This window comes from Numenius arquata, chromosome 1 (assembly GCF_964106895.1).
Source record: "Numenius arquata chromosome 1, bNumArq3.hap1.1, whole genome shotgun sequence".
NCBI classification, from domain to species: Eukaryota; Metazoa; Chordata; class Aves; order Charadriiformes; family Scolopacidae; genus Numenius; species Numenius arquata.
In genome coordinates this window covers 108,062,320-108,089,565 of record NC_133576.1, presented here as the reverse complement: position 1 = coordinate 108,089,565, position 27,246 = coordinate 108,062,320, and the positions used below count along the sequence as shown (strand labels likewise).

General features: G+C 38.3%; 1 protein-coding gene across 1 annotated transcript; it reads right to left on the bottom strand.

Annotated features, from left to right (window-relative positions):
• DNAJC15 (DnaJ heat shock protein family (Hsp40) member C15) lies at nt 1-26,844 on the bottom strand. The gene is made up of 6 exons (XM_074153935.1): nt 26,667-26,844; nt 18,834-18,885; nt 16,844-16,917; nt 9,634-9,710; nt 4,933-5,003; nt 1-1,805 (listed from the first exon to the last, which is right to left on the bottom strand). Exons 1-6 carry the CDS (start codon nt 26,766-26,768, stop codon nt 1,735-1,737), a joined length of 447 nt encoding a protein of 148 aa, XP_074010036.1. The 5' UTR covers nt 26,769-26,844; the 3' UTR covers nt 1-1,734.
• Nucleotides 26,845-27,246: the final 402 nt, after the last annotated feature.

Here is a 27,246-nt window from a genome sequence, read left to right as displayed (position 1 = left end):
GCTAATACATACGGATATACCAGTGAAAGGAATAACTAACCCTAAATGTGCATTAATCGCTGGATACCCCTTTAATAAAAAATAGTTAAGGCTAAAGTCCATTATCTTTAAATTAAAGTTTCTTGTATTAGAGCATTAGTTAAATGTCGCAGGTGTAGTACTCATGTAGCGTATGCCCGTTCCCAGGCAGGTTTTTCCCTGCAGCCTTTTTGCTTTATCCAGTCGTGTCCCATTTCCTGCCACTCTAATTGTCAAGAAGTCTCTAAATTACCTAAAGTTAGTATTTTCTTTCAAGGTCAACTTAAACCTTTTTCATCCATCTTTAATGAAAGTAATGGAATTGTGACAAAGTGGGAGGAACCTGACTTTTTAAAAAAATAATAAATTCATAGTCTTTCTTCCTTTCAAGCAAAAATCCACATAATCTGGACACCCACCACAAATGCATGTGGTGGATAATATGAAGTTGGATACTTTAATTATTTAACTGCTCTTAGCCACTCTCCTCTGGCTAAATAACCTAGGAAATGGGATTGTTGTTTGTTTTACCTCAAATGATATGCGTTTGAATGGATATTAGAAAGTTTTTCAGTCTTGAATCCACTAGACTGTCTCATCTCATCACCATCCTTTTAGGAGAGTTAATTCATCTGCAGCCAACTTACTGGTAGGAATTTGCAGCAGCCAAGTGCCCCAAAATAGCATCTCTCAGCTGTCAATTAAAACGTGTTCTCTTTAAATCAGAGATCCATGGCTTCAGCATTTCCCAAAGCCAGCACTAGGTTGCTAAGGTGCTACATAAGGAGGTGTGTATGATACTTTGGGAAACAGATGTGAGAATTACTGGAGAACTAACCCAGTAATCCCACCCAGAGCCGAAAGCCTACAAAATCCATCTGAACTCCATGCCACATGGATCTACCTCCTTCAGTTCCACTGCCACAAGAATCCCTGCACCACCCCAACTGCTACAGGGTAAACGCACTCTGTGGCTTGAAGTAAAAGCACATCCAAATAATTACTTGACAATTTCAGAGATCTTTTAATATGCAAAAGAACTAACCAAAACCCAAGACTCTTCTTTCGTATCTCCAAGCCCCACAGATGGAAACTGAAGTTTGTAGTCCTGTTAGTCATTTCGTTCCGAGTTGCACCTCTCAAACTGCACCCAGGAATAAAAACTGCTATTTCACAAATGAACAGATTCAAGTGTAAGGTTATGTAGAAAACTTGCCGTAAGGGCTCTGCCATACTTCCTGTGGCTCAACACATTGTCCCAGATTTTCTGGCAATGGTCAAGTCTTCATCAATGAAGAAAAAACCCTATTTTTAAGACTATTTTTTAAATTTTAAAAAGCTCCAGAAGTTTAATGAAAGAAGCAACTACTTCTGAAGAAAAGACACAGACAGTAGAACATTTTCAAAGCCTGTAACGGATCATAATTCAGTAAAAATATACTAAAATTGATAGACAGAGTCACAGAAAATCTTGAGTTTGAAGGTACCCATAAGGATCATCGAGTCCAACTCCCGGCTCCTTGCAGAAGCCTAAATGTACACAACTTTACATAACTGTAAAATATTTCAGTTTGCTTTTAAATAATCTTAAAAACTTTTAATTATGACAATAAATAGGAACAATCAATGCAGCATTAAGAAATTGTGCAGAGCAAACATATCAAAACTGTTGCATGATGTATCTTCTGAATCTCTTACGACCCAAGGCTTCGGACTTCAGTTTTTGGCAGTGGATTCTAACAAGTCCTTTGCTTCATTTATTTTTGTTGCTAAGTAAGGTGATCCACCTGAGAAGAAAAACGGGAAAGGAATACCATTTATGCATCAGCATTAAGTATGAAACTACTTCACTTGCAAGATCCCCTTATTACTCACTTTTATTAGTTCCTCCTTCCTAAATAAATCCTTTTCATACAGCTGCTTAAAAAAATGACATTGATATGAAGTAAACTAATTGATAAGGAAACATGAGAAATGTAATCAAAACTGAAGTTGGTGAAGACTAACACTGAATAATTTGTCTCGGAGAGAAGACTGAAATCTGAAATCACTTTACATCGGTGTGATTTAGACTTGCAGCGCAATGTTGCTGCAAATGTATGCAAGGTCAGTTGTCTTCAACATTTATCCAAAGCAAATAGCTATTACTTCCACCCACCCCAAAAACAAAGAGGTAAAATTTTATAAATAATTTTGACAAAGAATCATTAAGTGCGTGCACACGCACACACCCCCCAAGCCTCTCCTATGCTAGACGCCTGGAATTACCAGCCAGAAACCATCACATTAAAGCTATTTAAACATGGTACGCCTTCTAACTTCTAGTCCTGAACACTGTCATTGCTTTACGCTCCATCTAACAATCCGATTACAGTTCAGCGGTCTTTTTGTGTTTGTTTTTTTTACTCTCCCCTTGAGTGCCAACCATCTGCCTACAGTCACCAAAAACAACATTACAAGGTCTGTATCAGTAACTTAACACTTACTATAACGCACCTATATATTTTTTTGCATGAAAATACGATTCCAGCAGTATTGTGCACTGAATAGCCTTTTCCAAGGCATCTGTTCAATCATAATTTTTCATTCATCATTTCATTCATTCAATTCTATTCAGTTTATCAGAAAAGACAATGATAGAAGAATCACGCAGAACTAGTTGCAGACACATGTGGCAAGGCTTGCTTAAAGACTTCTTTAGGGCATTCCTTCAGGAATCCACATCATTACGAAGTCATTTCATGGTATAATAAAATAACTGGGAAAAGGAATGAAGTTCTCTTGTTCATGTTCTGGTTTTGTTTGAATGTAGCCTTAATACGTAAGACACATTGGAGGAAAGCGAGGCAGGGCAGGGGAAGGGTAGAGAATTGGCTACTGGAAAAACAAATTATTATTTTTTTTCTTTTTGTAAACCAATTGGCTTTTTAGTCAGGAATAGGATTTACTATGGCTTCTTTCAAAGAGTAGACAAGAGGATCAAACAAACAGTAAAGACTAAAAACTGCAATAAACAATGCATCCCAAGTAATTATTAAATGTGCATTGATTTTCTACCTGTCTAGAGTGCAAGATCTTAAAGTAAATTCAAATCTGCTGGAAGTGTTTTCACTACATTTACATCCTTAAGTGCCATATTAATTTTGTAGCCCTCCAATGAGAGAAAATTCAGTCTCATGATTGCCTAAGTGTTTGTTTATAATTAGGGCAAGTCCAAAAGGCTTCTCTCTTCCTCTTTTTTCTATCAGCAAATATTCTTTCATAAAATTAGTAACTGATAAGTTAACACACAACGTATCGATACAAAAACACTTTAAAAGTGGAGTGTAAAGGTTAATAAGCAACCATTTTAGTAGTGTTTACTGGGGGAGTTATTATGCAAACTTCTACGTATTTCTTATTTATTTATTTCTACTAACTCTTTCCTCGACATTTCAGATCTCAGATAATGTATGTAACTAAATCTGCAATTGTTGCCTTTCTTCTATCAACTCCAGCTGGTAAAATATTATTTTAAAATAACATTCTAACGTTGAATATTATTTTTAAAACCACATCTGGAGAAATCACGATATATACACAAGCAAACAAGTCTCACCGTGATGCCAGTGTTCGAGATTACTCCAGGCTCTAGCTCTGCAGCTTAAGACATTAGACAAGATATTTTTTTCTATGGCCATGCCAGAAGAGCTGCGGGGGCAGCTCAGAGGCACAAATCCCTTCCAACTGGTGTTCTCACTGAGAAAATGCTCCATCTTAATAGCACACAGGAGGGCTCACTACATCCATCCAGACCTACGCTGCGCCCAGCTGCAGGTGCATTACAGCTGTAAGTGCGGGTCGTTAAAATGTACGATCTTCCTAACAGGAACTGCCTCTTTAGGTCTACTCAACGTCCCCACGGAGATTCAAGATTCTGGTTCACGTCTCTAAGTACCGCTACAGTAAACTCAGAAGTTCATTATCGAAAAATTTTGACCTAATAGGTACTCTAGTGGTTAAGAGGCCTCTGACCATCATAATATATTAGAAATGCAGAAGATAATTTCTTTTTCTATGTGTGCACAGCTTATACATTATAAAATCTGTAAAAAATGTAAGCATGAAATCGAATAAGCAGGACAACTTGAGAATTAAACTGAGGGGTGAAGGCAACAAAGAAAAGCATCAACCAAACACTTTCCAGAGTCAGTGGTCACAGTTATTTTTTCATTTTCTTAAGTTGGGGTGCTGGCAGGGAGCCCTGTAATTCTGTCAAAAAGATATAAAAACCCGCCGATTTCCCCTTTTGACTTCTGAAATACAGTGCAACTCTTCACCATCTGTTATTTTAAAGTAGAAACAGCAATGAACATATGGGCTTTCTTTCTCAACCAGCTGTAGTGTAGTTAAAGTTATAATAATAGCCTTTCTGTAAGATAAATTTACATTAAAAACCTGGCCAGTAAAGCAACAATGCCCAGCTTTACATTTTTTCCAAGTGAATTCCAGGAAGTCTGAAATTGGTCAATGATGTATTCAGTGACTGCAGAACATTTCCCACAGAAAGTTACTTTCATACATGTGACTGCTCCATCTCAGTTCAAAACAGGAATCTCAGTTTAATATAAAAATGTCATAGTTCATTTTTCTTATTTTTGATTAAGGTCTTTAAAGTGTGGAACACTGATCCCTGAGCTCATAGCTTTAACTAAAGCAGCACAAGTCTAGAATAAACAACCTTAAAGAAAGATGGGTAGAAATGTGGTTCATAAAGCCTAGTTTATCTGAGAGAAGACACACAGAAGCTCAAGTCTATAAATAAGCAACATACGTTTCCACTCAGTCTGGTTATTTATATAATCAGTAAACTTAAAGGATCTCATTTAAACCCTTCCTTTCCAGCCTTGGTTAAGAAAAATAAGAATTATTTACCTTTATCAGGATGATTCAAAATCATGATTCTTCTATGGGCTGTTCTGATTTTGGCCTTGCCAGCAGATGGACTGCAAAAATAAATTAAAGTGCTTACCATAAATGCCACTGCGCTCAAGCTATAAATTAACAGTTTATACTGGCTTCAAAAATAATTAAAACTTGAGATTTTCACCATCTTGTGGACAAAACATGAAACTGCATCTCTGAGGAAGTAACAATAACAAAGGCATGTAAGACACACCAAGAACGACATTTTTAAAAAGCCTGTGTACTTGAGACATATAAATATCTTTCAGGTTGTTTTGTTGGGTTTTTGGTTTTTTTTGGTGTGTTTTTTTTTTTTTTTTTTTTAAGTTTAATTTGTCCATTCATTTACAATAAAAAATTTTGGAAAAAAAAAAAAGGCAGTCAAACACTCTAGAACTGCTGGGTGGTTATCTAGGTGGTTATTCTTATCATTAAATACCAAAAACACCTTTTTTCCTCCTAGAAAATAAGTATTTATATGACCAGCAAGAAAACAACAAATATTTAGTATTATCACTTTTTATTCTACTGTAAATATTTTTATAGCTGCTGTAAGTAATTCTTCTTTCTGCTGGGGCATGAAAAAAACCATGCGTTTGTTATTTTTGCAAAGCTGTACAACGTGTTACATTCAGGGACATGCTGACTTACAAGTCCTACATAATGTCGTTGCCTTCAATGACATTGAACTTCAATGTACTTGGCCTAAATTAAGTATGTACCCCAGCAGACAAATGGCCACTTATAATAATGCAGGATGCCAAGACAGTGAGACTATCGTATGCAAAAGGACAGTTTGAATGGTTTAGTTTTTTCATAATTTGTTACCATGCAGAAATGAAGCAGTGTTTTCCACTTCAGGTGACTTCTTAATCAGTGATGATTCAATTCATTAATATTTTTGTAGATACGGTTTGAACGCAAGGTATCAGCCTAACTACATTCCCAAGGTAAACAACCTCTAATTATTATTCTGTCACAGGGAAATTAGGGTATGTTGCAAAAATAGTTCATAGAACTGCGTAAGAAAAGAATACTTCAATGAAGCAGAAAGCAACCCAGAAAGTAAGAGTTAAACAAGATTAAAGGCCCTTAACTATATAAATACAAAAATGAAACAATTTGTTATTAGACAGCTAAAAAACCCCATCAGTTATATTTTGATCTGCAAAGCTGTTGTTTAATAATAACAAAGGGAAGCTGATATACTACCTTTAGAAACTCAGATGGCCAAAGTGTAACTGTGGAAAAGGTGCAGTTGCATATTATGGAAAATCCTACAGTTCTGCTCTGAGAAGCAACCATGAAACTGGTGTTTTACATCAAATTTGCTTAGTTTATGAGATACTGCTTATCCCACAGCAAGACTGGTCTCTAAAGACTCTAAATCACTATCAAAGGACCCTTTAATGTCAAAACCACATTTTGGCTGAACTGCTACAGACTTGGGAGTGACATCATGATGCTGCCTTCTGACATCACTGACTTTCCTCCGACTGAAAAGTCTATCACCTTGGAGGAAAAAGTCAATACACTGGAGGTCAGGGGGAGCTGGACAGGCGGCAGGAATGGGCTGACAGGGATCCTTCACAAAATTCAACAAGGACAAAGGCAGAGCCAGGCACCTGGGAAGGAAGAGCTCCTCACAGTGCTACAGGCTGAGGACTGTGGGGCTGGGGAGCAGATCTGCTGAAGGGGACATAGAACACAGCAAGAACAAGAGCCAGCAGCGTGCCCTGGCAGCAGAGAAGGACATCAGCCTGGTGGGCTGTCTGAATGGCAGCACGGTCACTAGGTCAACCGTATCCAGTTTTGGGACCTCTGTACAGAAAAGACATTGGCCAACTGCAGCAGATCCAGCAAAGGCCACCAGTATGGTCAAGGGCTGGGGCACTCACCCTTTGAGGAGAGGCTGAGGGAGCAGGGCTTGTTCAGCCTGGAGAAGAGAAGGCTGCCGGGGGACCTCACAAGAGGCCCCCAGCATCCACAGAGAGGTCATAAAGAATACATGTCCAGGCTCTCCACAGTCATGTATGGTGGGAGGTTTAGGGAAAGTGGGCACAAATTGAAAAGGGAGGTGCAGGCTGGAGATAATACTATTTCACCCCAAAGACAGTCCAGCAGTGACACAGGTTACCCAGAGAGGATGAGCATTCTCCATCCTTGGGAGTCTTTCAAGACTCACTGGATAAAGTCCTGAGCAACCTGCTCTGACTCCATAGGTGGTCCTGCTTTGAGCAGCAGGTACAACTAGAGACCCCTTGCAGTCCCTCCCAACTTGAGTGGTCTTATCATCATATGATATACTGGTGCAGTAAGCTGTGTTTAAAAATAAAATAAAATTAAATTAAAAAAACCAACAAACTCAAACCCAAAGCCACAGTGATTAAAGCTTAAATACATTAGTGTATGTACACTTATATAATGTACTATGTTTTTTTAATGCAACAGCCTATTTTTTTGTCATTTATGTTTTAAGAATAACGATTAAAATTTAACTCAGGCTTATATATATTTTGTACATTAACAAACAAACATTTCCTATGGAAAGAAAAAAAGTTTCATGAAGGAAATGGTACAATACAGAAAATTTTATTCATTTTTATTTAGGATTTTAACTTATGATTTTCATACATTCTCTAACTTCAGAAGTTCAGTGTTAGGATATGATAGCTGTAACCCGTTATACTTAGGACAGCTATATTTTGCTAGCATCTGTTTTGTCTAATGTTTAGAAAACACTCTTAAGACTTTCACCTCCCGTGTCATCTCAGACATTGCCCCATCTCTCCCATCAGCAGTTCCTTGTAACAGAGTTACACCGTTATTAACATTATTGCTATGTTCATACCAAAGTTCAGTAATCAGTGCTGCTGCATAACAACTAATACAAGAACAATAAAACTTAAAATTAGTCAGTATTTCCATTACAGTACTTTGTAGCTTTGGATGCCTTTTAGATAGTTTAAATACGAATAATGCACGTGCATGTTTCTACCAAAACCCTTGCAATCTTACAAGACGGTTATTAAAAAATAACATTCGGAATGTGTAATGGGCCAATGTATTTGCAATTTAAAAGCTACCATTAAATGCTCACCTTTATCATGGCTCGTATTTATTATTTATACTGCCCATGCATACTCAGCACTTGACATAATGAAGAAAGTCTTCACCTCAAAATTTAATAAGACTTGGAAGTGATGACACAGAGGACAAGTGTTACAATAATAAGATCATGGCCTAGACAGATCTAGTTTGTGTATTTGTGCATACCCTGGCATTTTCCATTAACACTTCAAAACTCACTTTTTTTTTTGGTGCCATATATATATATAAAAAAAATACAATAAGCAGTGAGTTAAAACTGCTCTAGAAAAGCGTGTTTAAACAACGTGAAAATTTCCTATAAAGACGTTAGCCATGCTTCTACACAGTTAAAGGCTCAATCCTTTATACATTAGGAAGAACTTTCCTCAAATCTGATTAAGTCCTGATATTTGCAAGACTCAGTCCAAACACAAGAAGCTGCGTCACTGTTCCCAGTGCAGACTCAAACTACCAAAATTAAAAATTAAAGGGGACTGATTTCAGATGTGATGAAACTTCAGACATGTACATGAGCAGTGTTCAGGCAAGACATTGCCACTGTAAACACGCTTTAATAAGCTGCAGTGTGCTGCTCTGGAATATCACTGAATTTGCCCTTATAAAGTGAAAATGTTAATACATTATCAAACTTGAAGGCCAAAGGAAGTATTTCTGAAAACCATTCCTATAAATCTCTTCTTCAGTGTGCAAATATTTCAAATAAATGTAATGTTTTATTTTACCATTTCTTACAATGAATGTTAAATCTGCATCATTTCCATTATGTTAGGAAGTAAACACAAATAGCATACTGAACAGGATTTTAAGTCCTATTTTCACCATCTGAAATAACTTCTTCTGAGGATAATTAAAACCATCCTCCTTTTCTTTTTTTTAGCTTTAAAATTCAGAACTGATCTAAAGCATAAATAAGTATACTACTTAAGGTCAGCTCTGCTCCTCTCATCTGGAAAGCCCTCAAACTCACTGCCTGCTTTACAGAAAACACTAAAGGTATATGGTACTATGGGCCATCCAAATGTTTTTGAAAAATCCATTGAATACTCAGCCTGGAAATTATTTCCCATTCCTACTCAAAATGGCAAATCTCTCCAAGTACTTTTGTTTGGAACATACTGCAATTTTTAAAGTCCAAACAAATCAGAGTGGAGAAAGAAAAAAAATATTACTGACTTATGGAAAAAATGAGCAAAATTGATTTGTTTTCCTCATTTATTAATATAATCTACACTATTACTTATCTCAAGGGGTTTTTTGGAGACCAAGCCATGTGATCGTGTTAATTAGCACAGTATGTGCTATTCTGATTATTTCTAGAGCACCAATTCTCCACTGCAATATGTTACCGTGCCTTCAAGCCAAACACAAGTTGCATGCTTTATTAGCATTTTACTGTTTGCTTTTTAGCTTAAGCAGAATATTAGAATGGTTTATAAGCCATTAGAAGTCTTTTAAAAAAAAGTTACTATTTTAGCAAGAGTATTCCACGTTCTCACAACATGCATTTTCTTTTTCATTCAATACTTACCAAACAAAAACATACTAATGCAACATACCTACCTTACACCTAAAATAAGACTAGCTTCTCGCCTACTCATTTTCTGTTCAAATCCTCCTTTATAGTACAATGAAAGACTCTAAAAAGAAGAAAGGGATAACAAGCAATAATTAGTTTCATGTACAGGGTGCCAGGACCTAAATCGTATATATATGACCTCATTCAGAGTATTACATTCATCTATAATTTATTTCGAAGGCATGGAAAGACTACAAACCAGATACTATGAAAGGACTTCTGGGTATTAATACATACAAAAACTGACTTAAAAATAACTGTGTTTTTACAATCTTCTGCTTGTAATAAGCGATATTAATAGCTCCAACCATTAAAATCCTGCCTTCAGGCAAAAGAGTCCAGAATCAAAGTACATCCTAGCATAGAGTGGTACAGTGTGTGTGCTGGGGAGGGCAGGGGAGGGAACGGGGGAAACTTGTTTAGAACTGCTTTGGTACCACCGCAATGGAAAACAGCGAAAGTCAAAATACTATGGCATCCAAGGAATTAGGGACAATCACTCTAAAGTCCAGATCTTTCTACAAAGATAGTACGTAAAAACAACAATAAAAGGATAAGAACAGATAATGTAACATACTGATGAAGAGTCAATATGTTTTTTCACATGAAAGAATGTTACTTCAAAAAAAAAAAAGTGTATCAGGAGATCTTTGACAGAACTCTGAAAAAATAAATAAAAAGAAACAAACAAAAAAAAAGGCTTAGCATAGAGCCACAACCTCTATTCCAGGAAATCACTGAGCTGCAGAACAATAGAAAGTAGCAGAGTATATGGGGAAATCCTAACCAACTTCTGCCTTTACATCCTCCCCTAGATACCAATGACAATTAGATAGAGGATCTGGGGTTAGTTTTTTTAAACTCATTGGCACATGAGACTTTAGCTGCTGTTTTAAGAAGGGGAAAAAAAACCACATGTGGCAAAAGAACATTAAAAAGAAGATGGAAATGAGAGTAAATCATTACAACAATTATTTTTCATAGGGAATGCATTGAAAGTGTATTTTTCAACCGTAAATATATTTTAATTTTTTTTTAAAAAAGAAAAGTTACTGAACCATCACAGATGGCTACTAGTGATCAATGTAAGTGTGTCTATAAGAAGAACTAAGGACTATCCCATTGCTACACAAATAATAGTCTAAGCTGCAGAAGTCCCAGAGGCAGCAGATGTAGCTCCAAGACAAGCTGCCTTTGGGAACTGGCACACAGAAATCACTCAACGAGAGTGAAGTTTTCTTCCTCAATGCCAAACCTATCAACTGGGGAAAAAAAAAGCTTTTTTTTGCTATCAAAGGGAAGTCTGGCCTGAGAGCTGAGTTTTACCCCCAAGTAAAACTGTGCCTGGCCCTTAATAAAACACTTTTCTCACTAAATATATCCATTCATATTCAGTGAAAATTTTGCCTTATGCTCACACAGACTCTCTCTTAGGCAATTTCAAAAGCATTAAAGCATTTAAAGGGCTCTGTCTATGATATCTAAGCAAAACCTTTAAGCTTAGAAGCGACATTCACCCAAAAGCATGGTTCAGAAATACTTCACCTATTGCTAACATGAAGTCACACAAAACCACAGAAAAGCTTTTTTTGGTCTTTTGCTGTGGTCCAAAACTAATTTTATCTTTCTTCTTCCCACCCCAAACCATACTTGGTAGCGTTACAGTAGTGGTTATTTCGTGTATAAAAGCTGAAGCAACAGTGGCCGAGTCATGCCTACAACAAAAATCTCTTGAGGAACCGCTGCTGAAGCTACAGGGTAACACAAAGCAGGTCTGTGATGGTGCACATCAACATTAGAGGTTAGATCATGTAATACTAAGGGAGCACACAAGGCTTCTCTAGTCCTCCGAGAGGAAATTGCGCTAATGATTTAATGGCTACCGGATAACACCCTTGAGGAGGCATAACTGCACAGAAATTTGCAACGATGCTGAACAATTACTACAGCTAGGAGAGAAAAGCAGACTTTAATGTCCTCTGAAAGATTTTCCAGAACTTCTCCCAAAGCAGCTTAGGTGCAGATGGAGTCCTAAAAAGGTTAATTCTTCTCTGCCCTTCAACTCTGGCATAAACTCTAATACAGGAGGACACTGGTTCACTACTCATTTAGAGAAGGGCAGTATTTAAATTACCTCTAACACAGATGGTCTCTGTTCTTGGTAGATTTCATCTAAAATACTATTTGAAATAAGAGAATAGGGAGGGACAGCTATAGGCTTAAATTCAGAAATACTTTTTCATGGTTTTAAAGCCTACTTCCTTGACACTGTTCTAACCCCAGGAAGCCTTGATTCGGTTCACTTCCAAGAGGAATGAAAAAAGAAATTCCATTGTCTGTGTCCTTTGGCATAGAAGCAAAAACAGTTTGTTGAATTGGTCATCAAGAAAAAACATTTTCTTCTCAGAAGTGAAGCACGTAGCAAGAATAATCAATTCTTAAATTGAAATCTTGACCCTAAACAGAATTTAAAGCAAAAGGAAATTAGACATAAATCCATTTTCCCCATTGGTTACAGTAAGATGAAGAAACACCGAGTTCTCATTTTAGGAAAGATCTTGGCAAATTTCTAGTTTCCTAATGAAAGAACTTTTGCATGCGGTTCAAATTAAAACTTTTTTTTTTTCTAGTTTTAAGTTCTAAGTAATGACTGCAATGAAATGGAACAATACTCAAGGTATTTTTTTGTTATGAGAACTCCTCAACAAGTGGGCAGCTCTAAACACTTGATTATTTATTAACTATGACTATTGTAAACAAGTTCTGTATTGGAAAAAAATAATCTAAATTATCTCTCCATTTCTTCATGCTATTTGGCGTGTGGGGAGTGGCTATCGCTTAATTTACTTCATTTCCTCGCATTTCCTTCATGCCCTTGCATTACTGTTTAGCAACTTATGGAAGCAAATTCTGTTCCTGAACAAATGCTGTGAATATTTTGGGGGGAGCCGACAGAAAATGACTGTATTTGCCCTGCAAATGTCTATTCACTCACAAGTTTTCACAAAAGCAGTCAGCTAAGAAAATCCAATCCACTTGGACCGAGATATCTTCAAGATACTTTTCCTGGCATAGCACAGGGAAAGCATCATCACTGTTTCCATGCCAGGTAAGAGATATTCAAAACGCCATAACTGAGACCATATATCATATTATATGAAGCAGTGAAGTCTCTGTGTTGCTTCACCACCAATACAGTTCTCCACAGAAAGGGTAACAACAGAAAGAAGAAAAAAAAAAAAGAAGAAAAAAAATATACATACAATACAGGAAGAAAAAAAATATTCCAATAACAAACTATTTAGAAGCTGTGTTATATTATAACCTATAATTTGCTAAGAACAACTTTAACTTCCTTAACTTTAGTCAGAAGAAAAAATATAAAATGGATTGCAAATTGCATTATTCTCTGGTAGTTTTATTTTCAATGAAGGACAAGAGAGATGGTCACTACCCTTAACGTCTCAATTCAGAACTCCATGACTCTGAGCAGAATCAGATCCAGCAAGGGAAACACAGGGCAAAAATCTCCGATAAAGTGCTATAGAAGAGATGCTTTTCTTCTGGAACACAGAATTTTCAGGATTGTGGGATTTGTGTATTTTGACAGTTCATTTTGCCTAGAATTGCTGTTTCTACCTTCAATGTCTTCTATCTTTGAACCTTCAATATCATCAATTCAACAAAGAAAGGTAATGAATGCTATTGAAATATTTCCTTTTTTAATTTCACATTTTAAGGAAATATTAACATAATTAACAGTATTAATGTCTGAGTGTCCTGGTTTGAGGGGCCAAACCACAATAGGAAGAAAAGCCAAATGACTACTTAGCACTTGAACCTTCTACTGGCACATACTCTTGTCACTGCAGACAAACAAATAAGTGTCACTAGCATTTGTGACACCAGTAACAAAACTGGGCTTAAACTAAAAAACCATTTCTCTGGAAATGAGCATTATGACTTGTCATAGAAGGGAAATGACAATGTTTCCTTCTACGCCTTTCTCCACTGCAAAAAAAGATGGTAGAAAACTTCAGGACTAAATTACAGCAGCATTTACACTTCATATTTAAGAATATATATTTAACTGTCATAAAGTTAAATGAGAGGTAGAAATTCAGAATAAAACATAACACTTTTACTTGCCTTTACTTACTGTTTTTGACTAAAACATGAGTGCAGTTGTTGACTGTACATGTTATTTACTTAGCTAAGTAAATTCAGAGTGTCAAATACTCAAGATGCAGCAAGGAGGCATTTTAAACGATTCACTTCATAATTGCTCAACTTGACCTTACCCAAGTAATTTATTAGTGAGCAGGAAGAAAGGATAAATAGCATCTGGATTACCTTGTGTGACTGCAACCAACATGAACTGTGACTCCTATTGCAAATGGCAACAGAGAGGAAAGAATTGCCAATGGGGGGGAGGAAGAGTCGGGGCTTACAAAGAGAACAACCTAGCTTTTAAATAGGCAGCTGCTTCAGTCTTTAAAAAAAAAAAAAAAAAAGCTTCTAGAAAGCTAAAGTAACCACTGAAAAATATAGTGGCTAAGTTAGGTGTCTCCAAACACCACAGGAAACCAGCAAAGTAACACTAAGCCTATGTACTAAACCTTACATGAGATCCTTTTTCCAGTAAGCACAGGTAGAAGCACAAACTGCTTGATTTCCATTCTCAGCATAGTTTAGAGGGCAATATGTGTAAAGAAACTCGATGAAGGTGCTAATCCACAGATCATACTCAGCAGCTTCAAATTCCCCAAACAAAATCATGTAAAGCCACTAAAATAAGAAGTTTGGACAATAAGCACTTACACAGGATCTTTGTACCTACTATATTGTCTATTGTTTTAAAGAAAAAGTATAAATAGGTAATAATTGATTGTTAAGGGAAACAGTAAAAAAATCTCAGCAAAAAATGCAATCTAAGAAAGTAGTAGCTGTAAAGTAGCAAAGAACAAATAATCTTGGTTATGAATTACACAAGGGTCTTAAATTTGGATTATGATTGTAGAAGAAAACCATTATCATGGAATTGTCAGAGTTGGAAAGGACCTCTAAAGATCATCTAGTCCAACTCCCCGGATAAAGCAGGATTGCCTATAGCACATTACTCAGGACTGCATCAAGGCGGGTCTTGAAAATCTCCAGAGAAGGAGACTCCACGACCTCCCTGGGCAGCCTGTTCCAGTGCTCTGTCACCCTCACCATAAAGTTTTTCCTCATATTTGATCATTATCATTACCCTTACAAATGTAAAGCTGACAAATACATACTGTTAATAGCAAACCAGAACAGAGAGTTTTTACTGTCTCACCAGATCTCATTACACTGAAAACTTCTATTTTCAAGTTCAGAAATAGAGTAAGAGAAGAGAGATACTGTATTGGAGATCCACATACAATTCTGGGCTGTAAGACAGAATGCAAAAGCAGACAGAAGATGCAGCTCCAGGGACTAGGAAAACCGAGAATGCAGAAGCTCCTGGGTTGCTCTTTATTGTTGTTCATGAATTCTGAAGGACTCTGAAAGTCACTGTGGTAAAAATGAGATAGGCCTGCAATGAGTTTGGCTCAGCTATGATACAAGTTACTGAGGGGTACAGTTTCCTAGGAACAGACAGCCCTCTGTGCAGTACCATGTCATACTTCAATGTGCTAAAAAGAGTCACTGCCTGCTTTCTTATGTGAACATGTCTGAATTTAGATTCTCTAGCCTGTATCGACAAATGGATAGATGAAGAAATGCTGGAGTAAAACTGCTAAGGAGGGAGGGTGAAGATTGAAGCACTGCTTACTCTGAAGCCACATGTCCTTACTGCTAACCACTTCTAAGCAAGCCTGCAAGTCAGACTGTACCCACAGCATAGGAAAGCTATTTAATTCGCAAAACCTAAAGTCCCCTCTGCTGTTTTGGCAGGCAACTTGGGAATATCTCAAAAAATCACTGGGAAAAAAAAAAAATTGGTGTTGGTCTCGCAACAGCAATGCAATAGAGGGATAGAGAGCAAAAACTGATCCAAGAGCACCATTTCTGGCTGACAAACATTGCAATTAAGAACAAACGTGGACCAGCCCCAAGAGGACAGCCCGTGTTTCGAGCCTTTCCCTCCCCAGGAAGCTTGCATTGATCAAGCCTGCAGCTACAGCACATGAACGCAAAATACAGATGATGAATTAATTTGGACCCTAGCATCTTGTCTGTATACTGTGCATGCAGTATACAGACAAGTTCTGTGTTGCAGCTGGCCTCACATAAATAGATACAATTCTAATAATCACTTTAAAAAAAAAGTTATCATTAATATATTTTTCAGGAAATAAAAATTTGCAACAACTACTCCCTCAGCACCTCCACCCTCAACACTTTCACCCATCAGCATCAAGAGGGACACTGTATTCCTTCCACTGTGGATAGGTATTCACAGACTATGAACTCTGAAAGAATGCACTGTCACAAGCAGACATCTACCTCATTGAGAATTACTTTAATCAACCAGGAATGGAACATATTTATTTATTTACCAGAGTATAGTATAGCCACTGAAGTGAAAAGTAAGTGCCCTCAAATATTTCCCCAAATATACTCCTCTCACTACACTCTACCTCTTGATTGCCTCATTATTGAATTTTTAAATATGTATGGCAAAACAAAGAACAAAAACTTGGTTAAAAGTTCAAATTAGCTGGGGAAGAAAGAAAAAGACAACCCACATGTGAACAAGAAAACAAGCTCCCCCATCTCTATGGCAACCTTTCCTAGAAGTTTATCAATTTGTCTTCTTGATTTTTAACACTGTATCTGACTGAATCCTTTCATTTTCAGCTTCTTGAAATGAAACTGCATGTCATCACTTTGTAATCTTTAGGAATTAGCTATTTTCTTACCATGCACTTCAACAATTTATCATGTACTTACTAGCAAGGAGTTCTGAAACACGGAACATTACCAGGAAAAACAGAACTGTTTATCCATCTCACAAACATCTTCTGACATAGTTTCATCTATGGTTATTTAAAATACACCAGATAGTACACCACAACATATATAGGAAGGAGTATCCCGGGGGAAAAAAAAAAAATAAAAAATTCTAACTGGCACTTACCGTATTTAACATAAAATGTCTCCTTTCTAAATTCTTGAAAATATAGAAACATAAATTTAGCATAAAGTAATCTCTACACTTACAGAAGTTGAAATCCTCTTTGCTGTCTCTGTAATTGCCTGCTCCAATGGTTTCCAAAGGCGGAAAGCATAACGACCTGAAAAAGATAGAAGTTAAATGAAATTACAGCCAACATTCAGTAAAAGGAAGGAAAAAAAAAGTCTCCAACTTATGTTCCTCAGCTTACATCAGAAAGAATTTTTGTTTAAAAAATAAAAAAAAAAATAAAAATCCGTCCTTATCAATCTTTTGTCTCATATATTTGCTGTATGGTACTGCTGCACTTTACTGCTTTTCAAGATGTTCCCTCAACAGCCATTTTTGGATTCTTCCCAGCTAAAGTCCCACAGTAAATTTGCTATGGTTTACATTTTCCAATCTTTGTACTATTGGGGGAGGAAGGAGAAGAATTTAATATACTTCATCTAAAAACACAGTCATGGACTGCAAAGATCCATTGTGTTTGCTCACAAAATAAATAGATTTAAATGCATTTCAATATGATAAATGAAGATACCTGCCTTGTGAACTTTAAGTAAAAGGGCAGTATGAAACATTAGCTTCGGAGATACATTATTTATAAAATACTGTTCAAAGGTTGTCTTCAAAAAAGAAATTTATGTAGTACATGTTTCTTGCTGTGATGTTGTATGCTTAATCACATATTTTGTAAGTACTGCATTTTTTATTTTGTTACAAAAAGAGGGTCTTCTGGGATTCAGAGCCATTCAACTCCCCACTGGCAGTGAATGTCTACAGCTAGGAAAGGCTAGAGGGAACTCTATTAGACTGTGTTCCTAGAAGCACAAAGCAGGTCTATCAACTACAGAATCAAGATCTCTGCGATGTTACTAGAGGATTTTCCCTGTAAATGCCCTCTCCCCGATTACTGTACTGATGAATAGTTAATCAAAAATGTAACTTTACAACTACACACAATGGAAAAACATTTTAAAACATGTGGCTCTGCTTCATTCAAATAGCATTGTGCTTTCACTTTCAAAATATGCAATGTGTCCATAGGTCATTTTAGTCACCTAAGTCTTTACCTTCTGTTAACACAGAAGTTAAAATCCCTGTTAGTATCACTGCTGAAATGCTGTACTGTACTAATATATTACCTCATCTTCTTCTTAATGCTTTCTGCTCTTTGCTAGCTGTTATTAATTCTGTGGTTCAACCAGCAGAAGAAATTCTAAAAACATTCCTCTTCTGCTTACACACACACACACACACAACTGCTTAATGTGTGTGTGTACATCAAAGATCTCGTCTTTCCTTCCCCAAATCAAAAACATAAAACAGCTGTACCCACCAAACACCTGCTGAAGTTTGGTGCAACTTGTTAGTCTATAGCATCTGTTCTTGGTGTGTGCATTTGCACACAGCTGACCATGGCTGCTTTTATACACTGAAAATCATGGACATTGATTTGTGTATTTCAAAACCAGAACAAATTATTGCTACCTAGTCTGTGTAACGCAGAGTGTAAATCATGTTAAGCCCATGCCTTGTGTTCAGACTAGAACGTGTTTTTCAGAAGAACATACAGGCCAGATGCAAAGAGTTCAGGTAACAAAAAATGTACTATGGGAGCAGTTTAATACGCTAAATCACTGTAGCTACTAACACCTTCTATTTTTCTCTAGTCAAATTTGTCAAGCATCACCTTGACATCACATGGTTCTGTTGTACTCTTCTGTAATAAAGAGCCTCCACCTTGGAATATGCTATTAAATAAAAAAAAAAAGTAAAACTTTCCACATTACATTTTGTACACTGAACCTTTTAGCTGCCGCCGATAAAACTAGTCTCTCCAGCTGCAACTTTTCAAAAAGAATTTTGATAAATACGTCACAGATTTTGAAGGGACAGGTCCTACAACTGGACACAATTCTCCACAGCACTCTCAAGCACCTTTCCACTATTTAAATTCATTAAAACTTCATTAACCCTTTTGCAAACAGCAGCTAACATGCAGCAGTTCCACACTCAGCTGGTAATTTAGCTTACCCGCAAATGCAACAGTTGCAACACCAAGTCCAACCGCTATCATGGTTCTGGCCTAGGGCAGAAAAACAGGAATCAGAATAACGTGCAAATTCTAATTTGAAATATATGCACTTTTTACTTTAACGGTGAGTATTTCTGATGTCTGACTTGGACATCTCATGTATAATTTATATAAAAGATAAAAGAAAGTTCTGTATTCCACCAGCTATATTAGATTTTATAGTTCAGTCCTATTAACCCATGCCAACATGGTAGGTTTAACTTGGAATTATCCATTAGTAAATCACTGAACAAACACTGAGAAAGCAGCTCACTGTATCTAATGTTAAGAACACAAGGCAGACAACTGTTCCAGATTACACAAAATTATTTGTTCAGACTAGTTCAACACAGACTGAAATGATGCTTGCCATAACAGAAAGTACAAATTTATTACAAAACCATGAAGAGCTAAAAAAAGAAAAGAAAAAAAGAGAAGACATTGATATTACTTTTGGAAAGTCCTTCACTGGGAATCTCATCATGACATTGCTTGAAAAATGGTACTGGAATATTAACTTAAACACCGTACTTGGGCTCACCCAACTAAGAAAGACCCCTGATCCCAGCTGACTCCTGGCACTCCTTCGAAGGAGTCAGCCCCATCCCACAGCTACGGCCACAAAGGTGCATTGGCATCTTCCACCTTTCACACTTTGACTCATGGAAGCCCCAATGAAGACGTAAAGCCCAGTAACCTCTTCTCATTATTTAGTGTCAACCACTGGCTGGACTCTATCTTATAACACACATAGTTGAAAACAGACAGACTTTCAGGCCATGTTCATTATTGGCTAAAATTCAATTTAAGTCTAACTGGACTCTTGGAGCCAAATGCACAAACATCTGTTTTAGGCAACAGTAAACAGAGGCAGTAACTCCTACCTTTTGCTAAATTAACACACACCTGATCTGGGGGGATTATTTTCCTATACCGTGCTTGAAGAAAGCCAGGCATCTCAAGAAGGACAATAAGAAATATCTCCATGTTGAACAAGAAGCTGCTGAACGATACGTAGTAAACTCCAAGAAGGGACTGAATTCCCACACATTTGCAGAATTCAAGAAGGGTAATGAGGATTGCGAGCATTGGGGGCATGTCTCCGAAAAGCTTACGTATAATTTTTGAAACAAATGAAATAAAGCAATCTGTGGCACTACCTGTATTATCATATGAATAATGCCTTGAACTTTCCCCCAGGAAACATGACAAATCAGATCAGGCCTGTTTATCTTGAATTCAAAACATAACTACAGTGAAAATGCTTTTATCACCGGACTGACTCTTCTATATGTGACTGACTTCTGCATTTATCCAATAACTGGTTAATACATTTTCTAACAAGCCTGACAGCAGGACTTAAAGCCCGAATTTCAATGTGAGTGCCCTCATAACTGGATTTGGAGCCAAGCTGCCTTTGTTACTAAGATTCCTGGGGCTAAAATTCTCTGTCTTTGCACCCGATCTCATCTCTAGACACAGAGGGAGTAGGGGAACAGTCGGAAAACACTGGTTTTAAAGTCTTCTGGAGTTGGCTTAGTAGGGGCTACAACACAGGTTGACAACTTTCACAGCAAACGGGCTGCTGTAGAAGACATAGGCATTGCCATCATGCCCAGTGGCTCCTATGGCTTTGGCTCTGAAGGCAAGTGGCTGCAATTGCTGCCTGCTGTATTGAGCTCAGCACAGAAACAGTGGTAGCCCGCTCTGAGCTCACCTAGAAGAAGCTGCATTCCTTTAAATCTAGCTTCTAAATTGTATGTGTTTTAATTAAGTACCTATTTCCCACCTACCAGAATGGGGCTATTCCAACGATTTCCATAACATAACACCGCAGTTGCCAAGAGGTTTCTAGTAGAAAAAAAGAAACTCACTAAACACACTGAAAGCGGAGCTCCAAAGTTAAGACTGGGGGAGTTCTGGCCTTGAAACTCTGCCTCTCTATCCCATTTTAGTATCCTAACTTTTTCATCTCAGTGTAGTCTTTAGTCTCAATATTAGCATTCATTTCTGAATGTAAAAATAATGTAGTAGTTTTATGTCTGTTGTTCCTTTCAGTTCCACAAGATTTCCCTTCATCTTTAGACCATGAAAAAATGTATGTTACCTTAAATGGCAGAGGACATAAAATAGAGAAGCATATTGTTCATCTCCTCACTAAACTAAAACTCCATTTCTTCTCACAAATCAGTTTTCCCAGGCTCTCAATACTCAAAACACTCTAAAAAATTCTTCCAATTCCTCTGTTTAGACACTAACCAGAAACAGCCACATCATTTATGAAAATATCATAGCCCTACAAAAATTCTGTATTATTCTGTTCTGTGGTTTGTGACCATGGATTTATATTCAATAGAGACTTTCCTTGACTTACTCAGACTGACAGCAAGAATCTTTTTACTAAGTGGTTTACTAAGTGGTTACAGTCAATTAAGAGCTTAACAATGTATGAAATAGATCACACTAGCAAAAAAAATGATATTTATTACCTTGTGCTTGTCAAAATTAAGTTATACCTGCTTTGCCAGCAAAAAGGTGGTTTAAAACAGCAGTTTACAACCAGGTATGCAGGTTACAACAAGGCATTAGCAGCAGACACCTCATCGCAGGTAAGGCCAAACACACAGACCAGGATAATAAATGATACCTGGACTCTGCTGGTTCCGTGCAGAAATACCTTAAGTGTTTTTGCACAGACGTCTGGGAACACAACGTAGAGACCCCTGAGGGCCTTTGACAGAGTCAGCCATGTCCACTGGGACGCATTATTTCAATCTCAGTGGAAAGCACTAGCAGTGGAAAGCCAGCGCTGCCTGGAAAACAGCAGGTAAAAAGGAAGCATGGCAGCAGCTCCAGAATAGGAGCAGCACACAGGATCAACAGGAGCATGAAGACAAGTGATGGGAAGCTCAACCCACAGAGTCACATAAGATTGTCCACATTTTGAAGTCAGGTACAACTACCAGAAAAGCTAAGAAATATTCGTTTATGGTGACTCATCTTATTTGCATTATGAGCAAGTTAGCAAAGAGTCACTTGTCACTTGCTAGTCAAGAAGTGGTAACTTGTCATGGCAAAGCACCTTGAATGTTTGTTTTGGTGTTAATATATCCTAACTATACACATGTGATAAAAACTGAATTTGAATCAATGTAAGAAAGATTGCATGGACCATCTTTTACTGACACAGCCTCTGTCATAAAATTAGTGGCAACTTCAAGCACTAACCAGTAAGTGCTTTAAGTCCAGCTTAACTCGGTTTTCTTTTCCATGCTCGCTTAACTCAGTTGACTATTTAGAAGAGTAAGTCGAGATTAGTCTGGTGCTTTGAAATGCAGAATATAAAGTGCAAAGATTTAATTAAATGCACTCCTTTCGTGACGGTATTAAATGAAAGCAACTCGCTATCCCTGAAGAACAGATCAGTTCATTTAAGGCATGCTAATACAACTACCACCATGAACATTTTCGGCTCCCGTTGCTTGAAAATGTGTTTTATTTCAGACTAATAAAGGCTAAAAAAATAAATACTTACTGAGTTTCAATTATTACAGACTTGATCTTCCCCCATCCAAAAAATGCCGCTAAGAAATGTCTAAGATGTATGTTTTAAATGAAAGCATTCTATTAAGATCCAAGAGGGAAGAATAAAGAAATAAAAGATTAAAAAGTAACATCTGTCCCTTTCTTTATTCAATGAATCAGCTATTAGGTTAGTCATCAACTCTGTGCTATTCTGCTGATCTCAGTATTTTAATTTTACTATGTAGTTCAGTGTTCAGTAACAAATCCTCTCAGATACAGAAAACAATGAAACAAAGTTTTGCTAGATCTGCAAAACCTGTTTTTTAAAAAAATTCTTTTCAGAAATGTGCGTAAGAAAACACGCACATCAGAAAGGCAACTGCAAGACCTGACCTACCAAAGCACTTGGCAAACGAGGATAAAACACATTAATTAACATACAGTATGTGTAGAGGTATATACATCATATACTGTTAACATACAAAGATCTGTGGCCTAATCCTTTAATACCTAACTTCCCAGTGGCATTAATTTTTTAGCAGAAGAAACAGGGAAGAATGAGATATTCTTTCTGCAAATTCCTAATGCACAGTCTCTGCCAACTTAATCATACTAAAAAACAATAATATATAGCAACTTCTGTAATTCCGAGCATTGCAGCTTCTCCTTCTATGAAACAGACTAAGAGTTAAATTTACACATTTAAAAATAACTTCAAATGCATGATTTAAAAATTTCAGTGCAACACTATTACATCTGACCACAGGCTACAAGAACCACCTTTACGAATGTTAAAATATGCCTGCTTGCATAGGATTTGTATTTATACACTGGTTATTTTAACACAGTGAAAACATCCTTCTTGGTCAAATGGAAAACATTTTGCTCTTCTCACAACTAGCTTTCAGGCACATAACAGGAGTTTTATTGTCTTTTGCCTCAGAAAGCTGCAGTGTAATGGAATAAAAAGCACAGAGAAAATAATCATTTGTTCTGATGGGTTGGATAGCATTTTGTTATTAGTCCATGCTTACTATCATGGATCAGTTATACAGGAAGTATATACTTACACTGAAATAAGTACACAAGTGTAAATGGCTTGCTTAGCTAAAAACTTTGTTTTAGGATGGTTTAGTTTGTTGTTTTTTTAAAGTGGTGTATGCCACTAATAAACAGGGTATGTAAGTATATTAACCAAACGTACAAAAATATTTCTGAAACTACTTTTTCCCTAATAAAAACTTTTTACCTGAAATAAATGATTGTTTGGTATAGAAGCTAAAATAAGGCTTCTGTTACTCAGAAGAATAGGTTCCACAGCTTATTAGAAGACTGTTTCAGAGCAAACCACCTAATTAACTCCATATGGAGCCAGGGACATTTTGAAGTGGGACAATATTATAGACTATCTGCAACAGATTTGATTTAATAATCTAATGTTTTCCTTCCAGTCTTACCTTCCTATGAAATTTAATTTATTTTCCAATAGTGAATTAAAAGTCATTTCAGCTAGATGCTGTTCTCCATATTCACACAATTCTCATGTCAATTTGTCTCATTTATTTTACAACAATTTTTTTTTGTTTGTAAATAAAACTATGCCTAAAGTTTCTGACAGTTTTTCATAGGAAACGGTTCCTGAGCAACAGATTCACTAATAGAAGTGTTACCATAAGGCACTCAAATCAAACTTCTTGATTATGTATTAATTAATACAGGCTTCTTGCAGGTATCTTTGAGAATAGACTCTTTATGCTTCTACTGTTGTTCTTCTGTTGCTCCAAACGCTTTTGTAAAACAACTACAAGAGTAAAAGTGACCAAGATCAAGTGACTACAGCTAACATCCGGGACATCTCACAACAAAGATTCACGGTAGGACACTGAACAGACCTTCTTCAGCCCTGGGAGAGGGATGTTGCTGTTAGACTTTCCTTCTCCTGCTACTCTTTCCATCTACTGTGGCAAGAAGGCCTCGTTATCCCCGTACAATGTCAGAGGAACGGACGTGCAGCACTATACTTACCATTTGTCTCTGGCAAAAATTTAGAATTTGATTATATGCAACTTGAACTCCTTCTTAGCCAGGAATCCAATAAGTATGCGTACTGTCCCATTTTCCACTACTACCCACATAATACTATCTAGAGAAACTCTGAAACAGCTTCTACTGCCAACCATATGCTAACAGGTTACAATGTGCATATGCATTGTAAAAATATGAAAAATATTGCATTCTCCACTGGAAGACCTGGCTAAAGAATAGAGTTCAATACAAAATGCTATCCAGAATCTAGTCCTGTAAAAACCTACCAGAGTCTCTGGACCTAGAGTAACAACATGATAAAAGAACTCACACCAACAAAGCAAGCCATATTACCCCAGACGCAATTCACTAGGAACTTCCTTGCTGGCACTCCACAGGAGAGTACATGGATGTGACAATAACAAGTTTCAGAGAAAGCTACTTAAGATTACACAGCTTGCTGTTAAATACACAGAAAGGCTCTATGGAAATTAAAAAAAAACAAAAACAAAACACAAAACAGTCCTAGACTGTAGTAATAATGAATAAGTAACTTAGAAAACTATGACTTTAAAAATAATATTTTTTTAAGAAAAAAGAAACGTTGTAAAGGCAACAGTATGCACACAAAGAATTATGGCAAATATGTATTTAAAGCAAATTTAAAACCATGAAATCTTCACCATCCAGTGCTTTAAGCAGCAATTCATGAATTTTTCCCAACTTTTTTCCAAAGAGAACTCACTGTCCCACAAACTAGTCGAAGTGAGCTGAATGAAGGAGTAGGATGAAGTCCCAGCACCCTTCCCACTAGAGCACGGTGCAGTATTGGAAACCCTGGAGGCATTTTGCCCCTGCTTCAGGCCCATCCAACCTCTTGCACATGATGAGCTGTCAGCTGAAATTTACTCCTCTGAAATGGAGCTCTACAAAACCACTGATGCTCAAGCCTGCAGTAATAAAACTCGCACAGTATGTAGAAATTTCACATCTATCATCTCTTTACAGCAAGGGGATGAAATTTTAGGCCTTGTCTGCTCCTGACTGAGAGAACTGGTGTTGTTCAGCCTGGAGAAGGCTCCGGAGAGACCTTACTGAGGCTTTTCAGTACCTAAAGGTGGCCTACAGGAGAGATGGGGACGGACTCTTTATCAGGGACTGTAGTGATAGGACAAGGGGTAACGGTTTTAAACTGAAAGAGGGGAGATTTAGATTAGATATCAGGAAAAAATTCTTTACTGTGAGGGTGGTGAGACACTGGAGTAGGTTGCCCAGGGAAGTTGTGGATCACACAGAATCACACAAAATCTTCATCGTTAGAAGGGACCTTTGAGATAGAGTCCAACCACAAAAAAAAAAAAAAAAAAAATCAACCAAACAAAAAAAAACCCCACCAAATACAAAACACACCACACCCACCCACAAACAGACAAAACCCAACAATCTCAAGCACTAGAGCATGCTCTGAAGTGTCACATCTACACGTTTCTTAAATACCTCCAGGGATGGTGACTCCACCACCTCCCTGGGCAGGCTGTTCCAGTGCCTGACCACTCTCTCAGTAAAGTAATTCTTCCTAATATCTAATCTAAACCTCCCCTGCAGCAACTTTAGACCATTTCCTCTGGTCCTGTCATTATTCGCTTGGGTGAAGAGGCCAACACTCACCTTTCTACAACCTCCTTTTAGGTAGTTGTAGAGGGCAATAAGGTCACCCCTCAGCTTCCTCTTCTCCAAACTAAACATGCCCAGTTCCCTCAGCCTCTCCTCATACGACTTGTTCCCTAGCCCGCTCACCAGCTTGGTGGCTCTCCTCTGGACATGCTCCAGCAGCTCAATGTCCTTCCTGTAGTGAGGGGCCCAGAGATGCCCCATCCCTGGAGGTGTTCAAGGCCAGGCTGGATGGGGCCTTGAGCAACCTGCTCTAGTGGGAGGTGCCCCTGCCCTGGGCAGGGGGGCTGGAACTCGATGATCTTTAAGGTCCCTTCCAACGCAAACCATTCTATAGTTTCTGTGACTGTGAAGGCCGGGGCAGCCCAGCGCTCCCGTGTACCCCGATGCAGCCCCACCAGGGCCACGCAGGCCCTGAGGCATGGGGGCACAAGCCATCTCCCCACGGGCACTACAGTCCCGACCTCCCTGCCCACCCCCGGGGGGAGACAGAGGACGCCTGCCCCCCGCAACCCCGACTCCCGACCCGCTGCCCACACGCGTTACCCCGCGGGGGTGTGAAAACCGCTCACCAGCCCTCGGTCCAGCTCGGCTTGGCCGTTGCCGGCGCCCGCAGGGACCTTAGCGTACTCGGCATAGCGCAGGCCCTCAGAGAAGGCCGCTGCTCCTTCCATGGCGGAGGGAGGAGAAAATGAAAGCGCTACGGGTCGGCCGGAGGGACAAACCAGTTGGAAGGACGGGCTCCGGGGCGCCCCCCCTCGCCCATCCTCCGTGAGGTGGGAAGGAGGCGGGGGCGGCCCCGGCGGCGTGAGGGGACGGGCGGTGCTGGAAGCTGCTAGAGGCGGGGAAGAGCCCTCACGTCCTCCTGCAACCCCATGGCTGTCCTCGCCCACGGCTGAGAAGCCCGGCTTTGCCGCCGAGGTCTCCCCCTCCTCGGTAGCTCTGAGGCAAGGACGGTGAGGAGGCTGATGGCGCCATGACGGCGGGGAAGGGGGCGGTCGCTGAGGGGTGCCCTCCCAGCCCAGCAGCTCTCCCACCCGGTGTGGGAGAGACGATCTGAGTCCAGATATTTGGTTTTATATCAATTCTGCAGAGCTTGGTGCCAGACATTTAACAACGGCGAGCGCCCCTCACGCTTCAAACCGCGAACTA

Bases quoted from the DNA above. Each gene is read 5' to 3' on its own strand.
- DNAJC15 (XM_074153935.1), bottom strand. From the start codon at position 26,768: ATGGAAGGAGCAGCGGCCTTCTCTGAGGGCCTGCGCTATGCCGAGTAC. The intron at 16,918-18,833 runs GTAAGCTAAATT...TATCTTTTTCAG, and splicing joins TGCAACTGTTGCATTTGCGG to GTCGTTATGCTTTCCGCCTT. The intron at 1,806-4,932 runs GTAAATAATTCT...TTTTCTTCTCAG, and splicing joins TTTGAATCATCCTGATAAAG to GTGGATCACCTTACTTAGCA.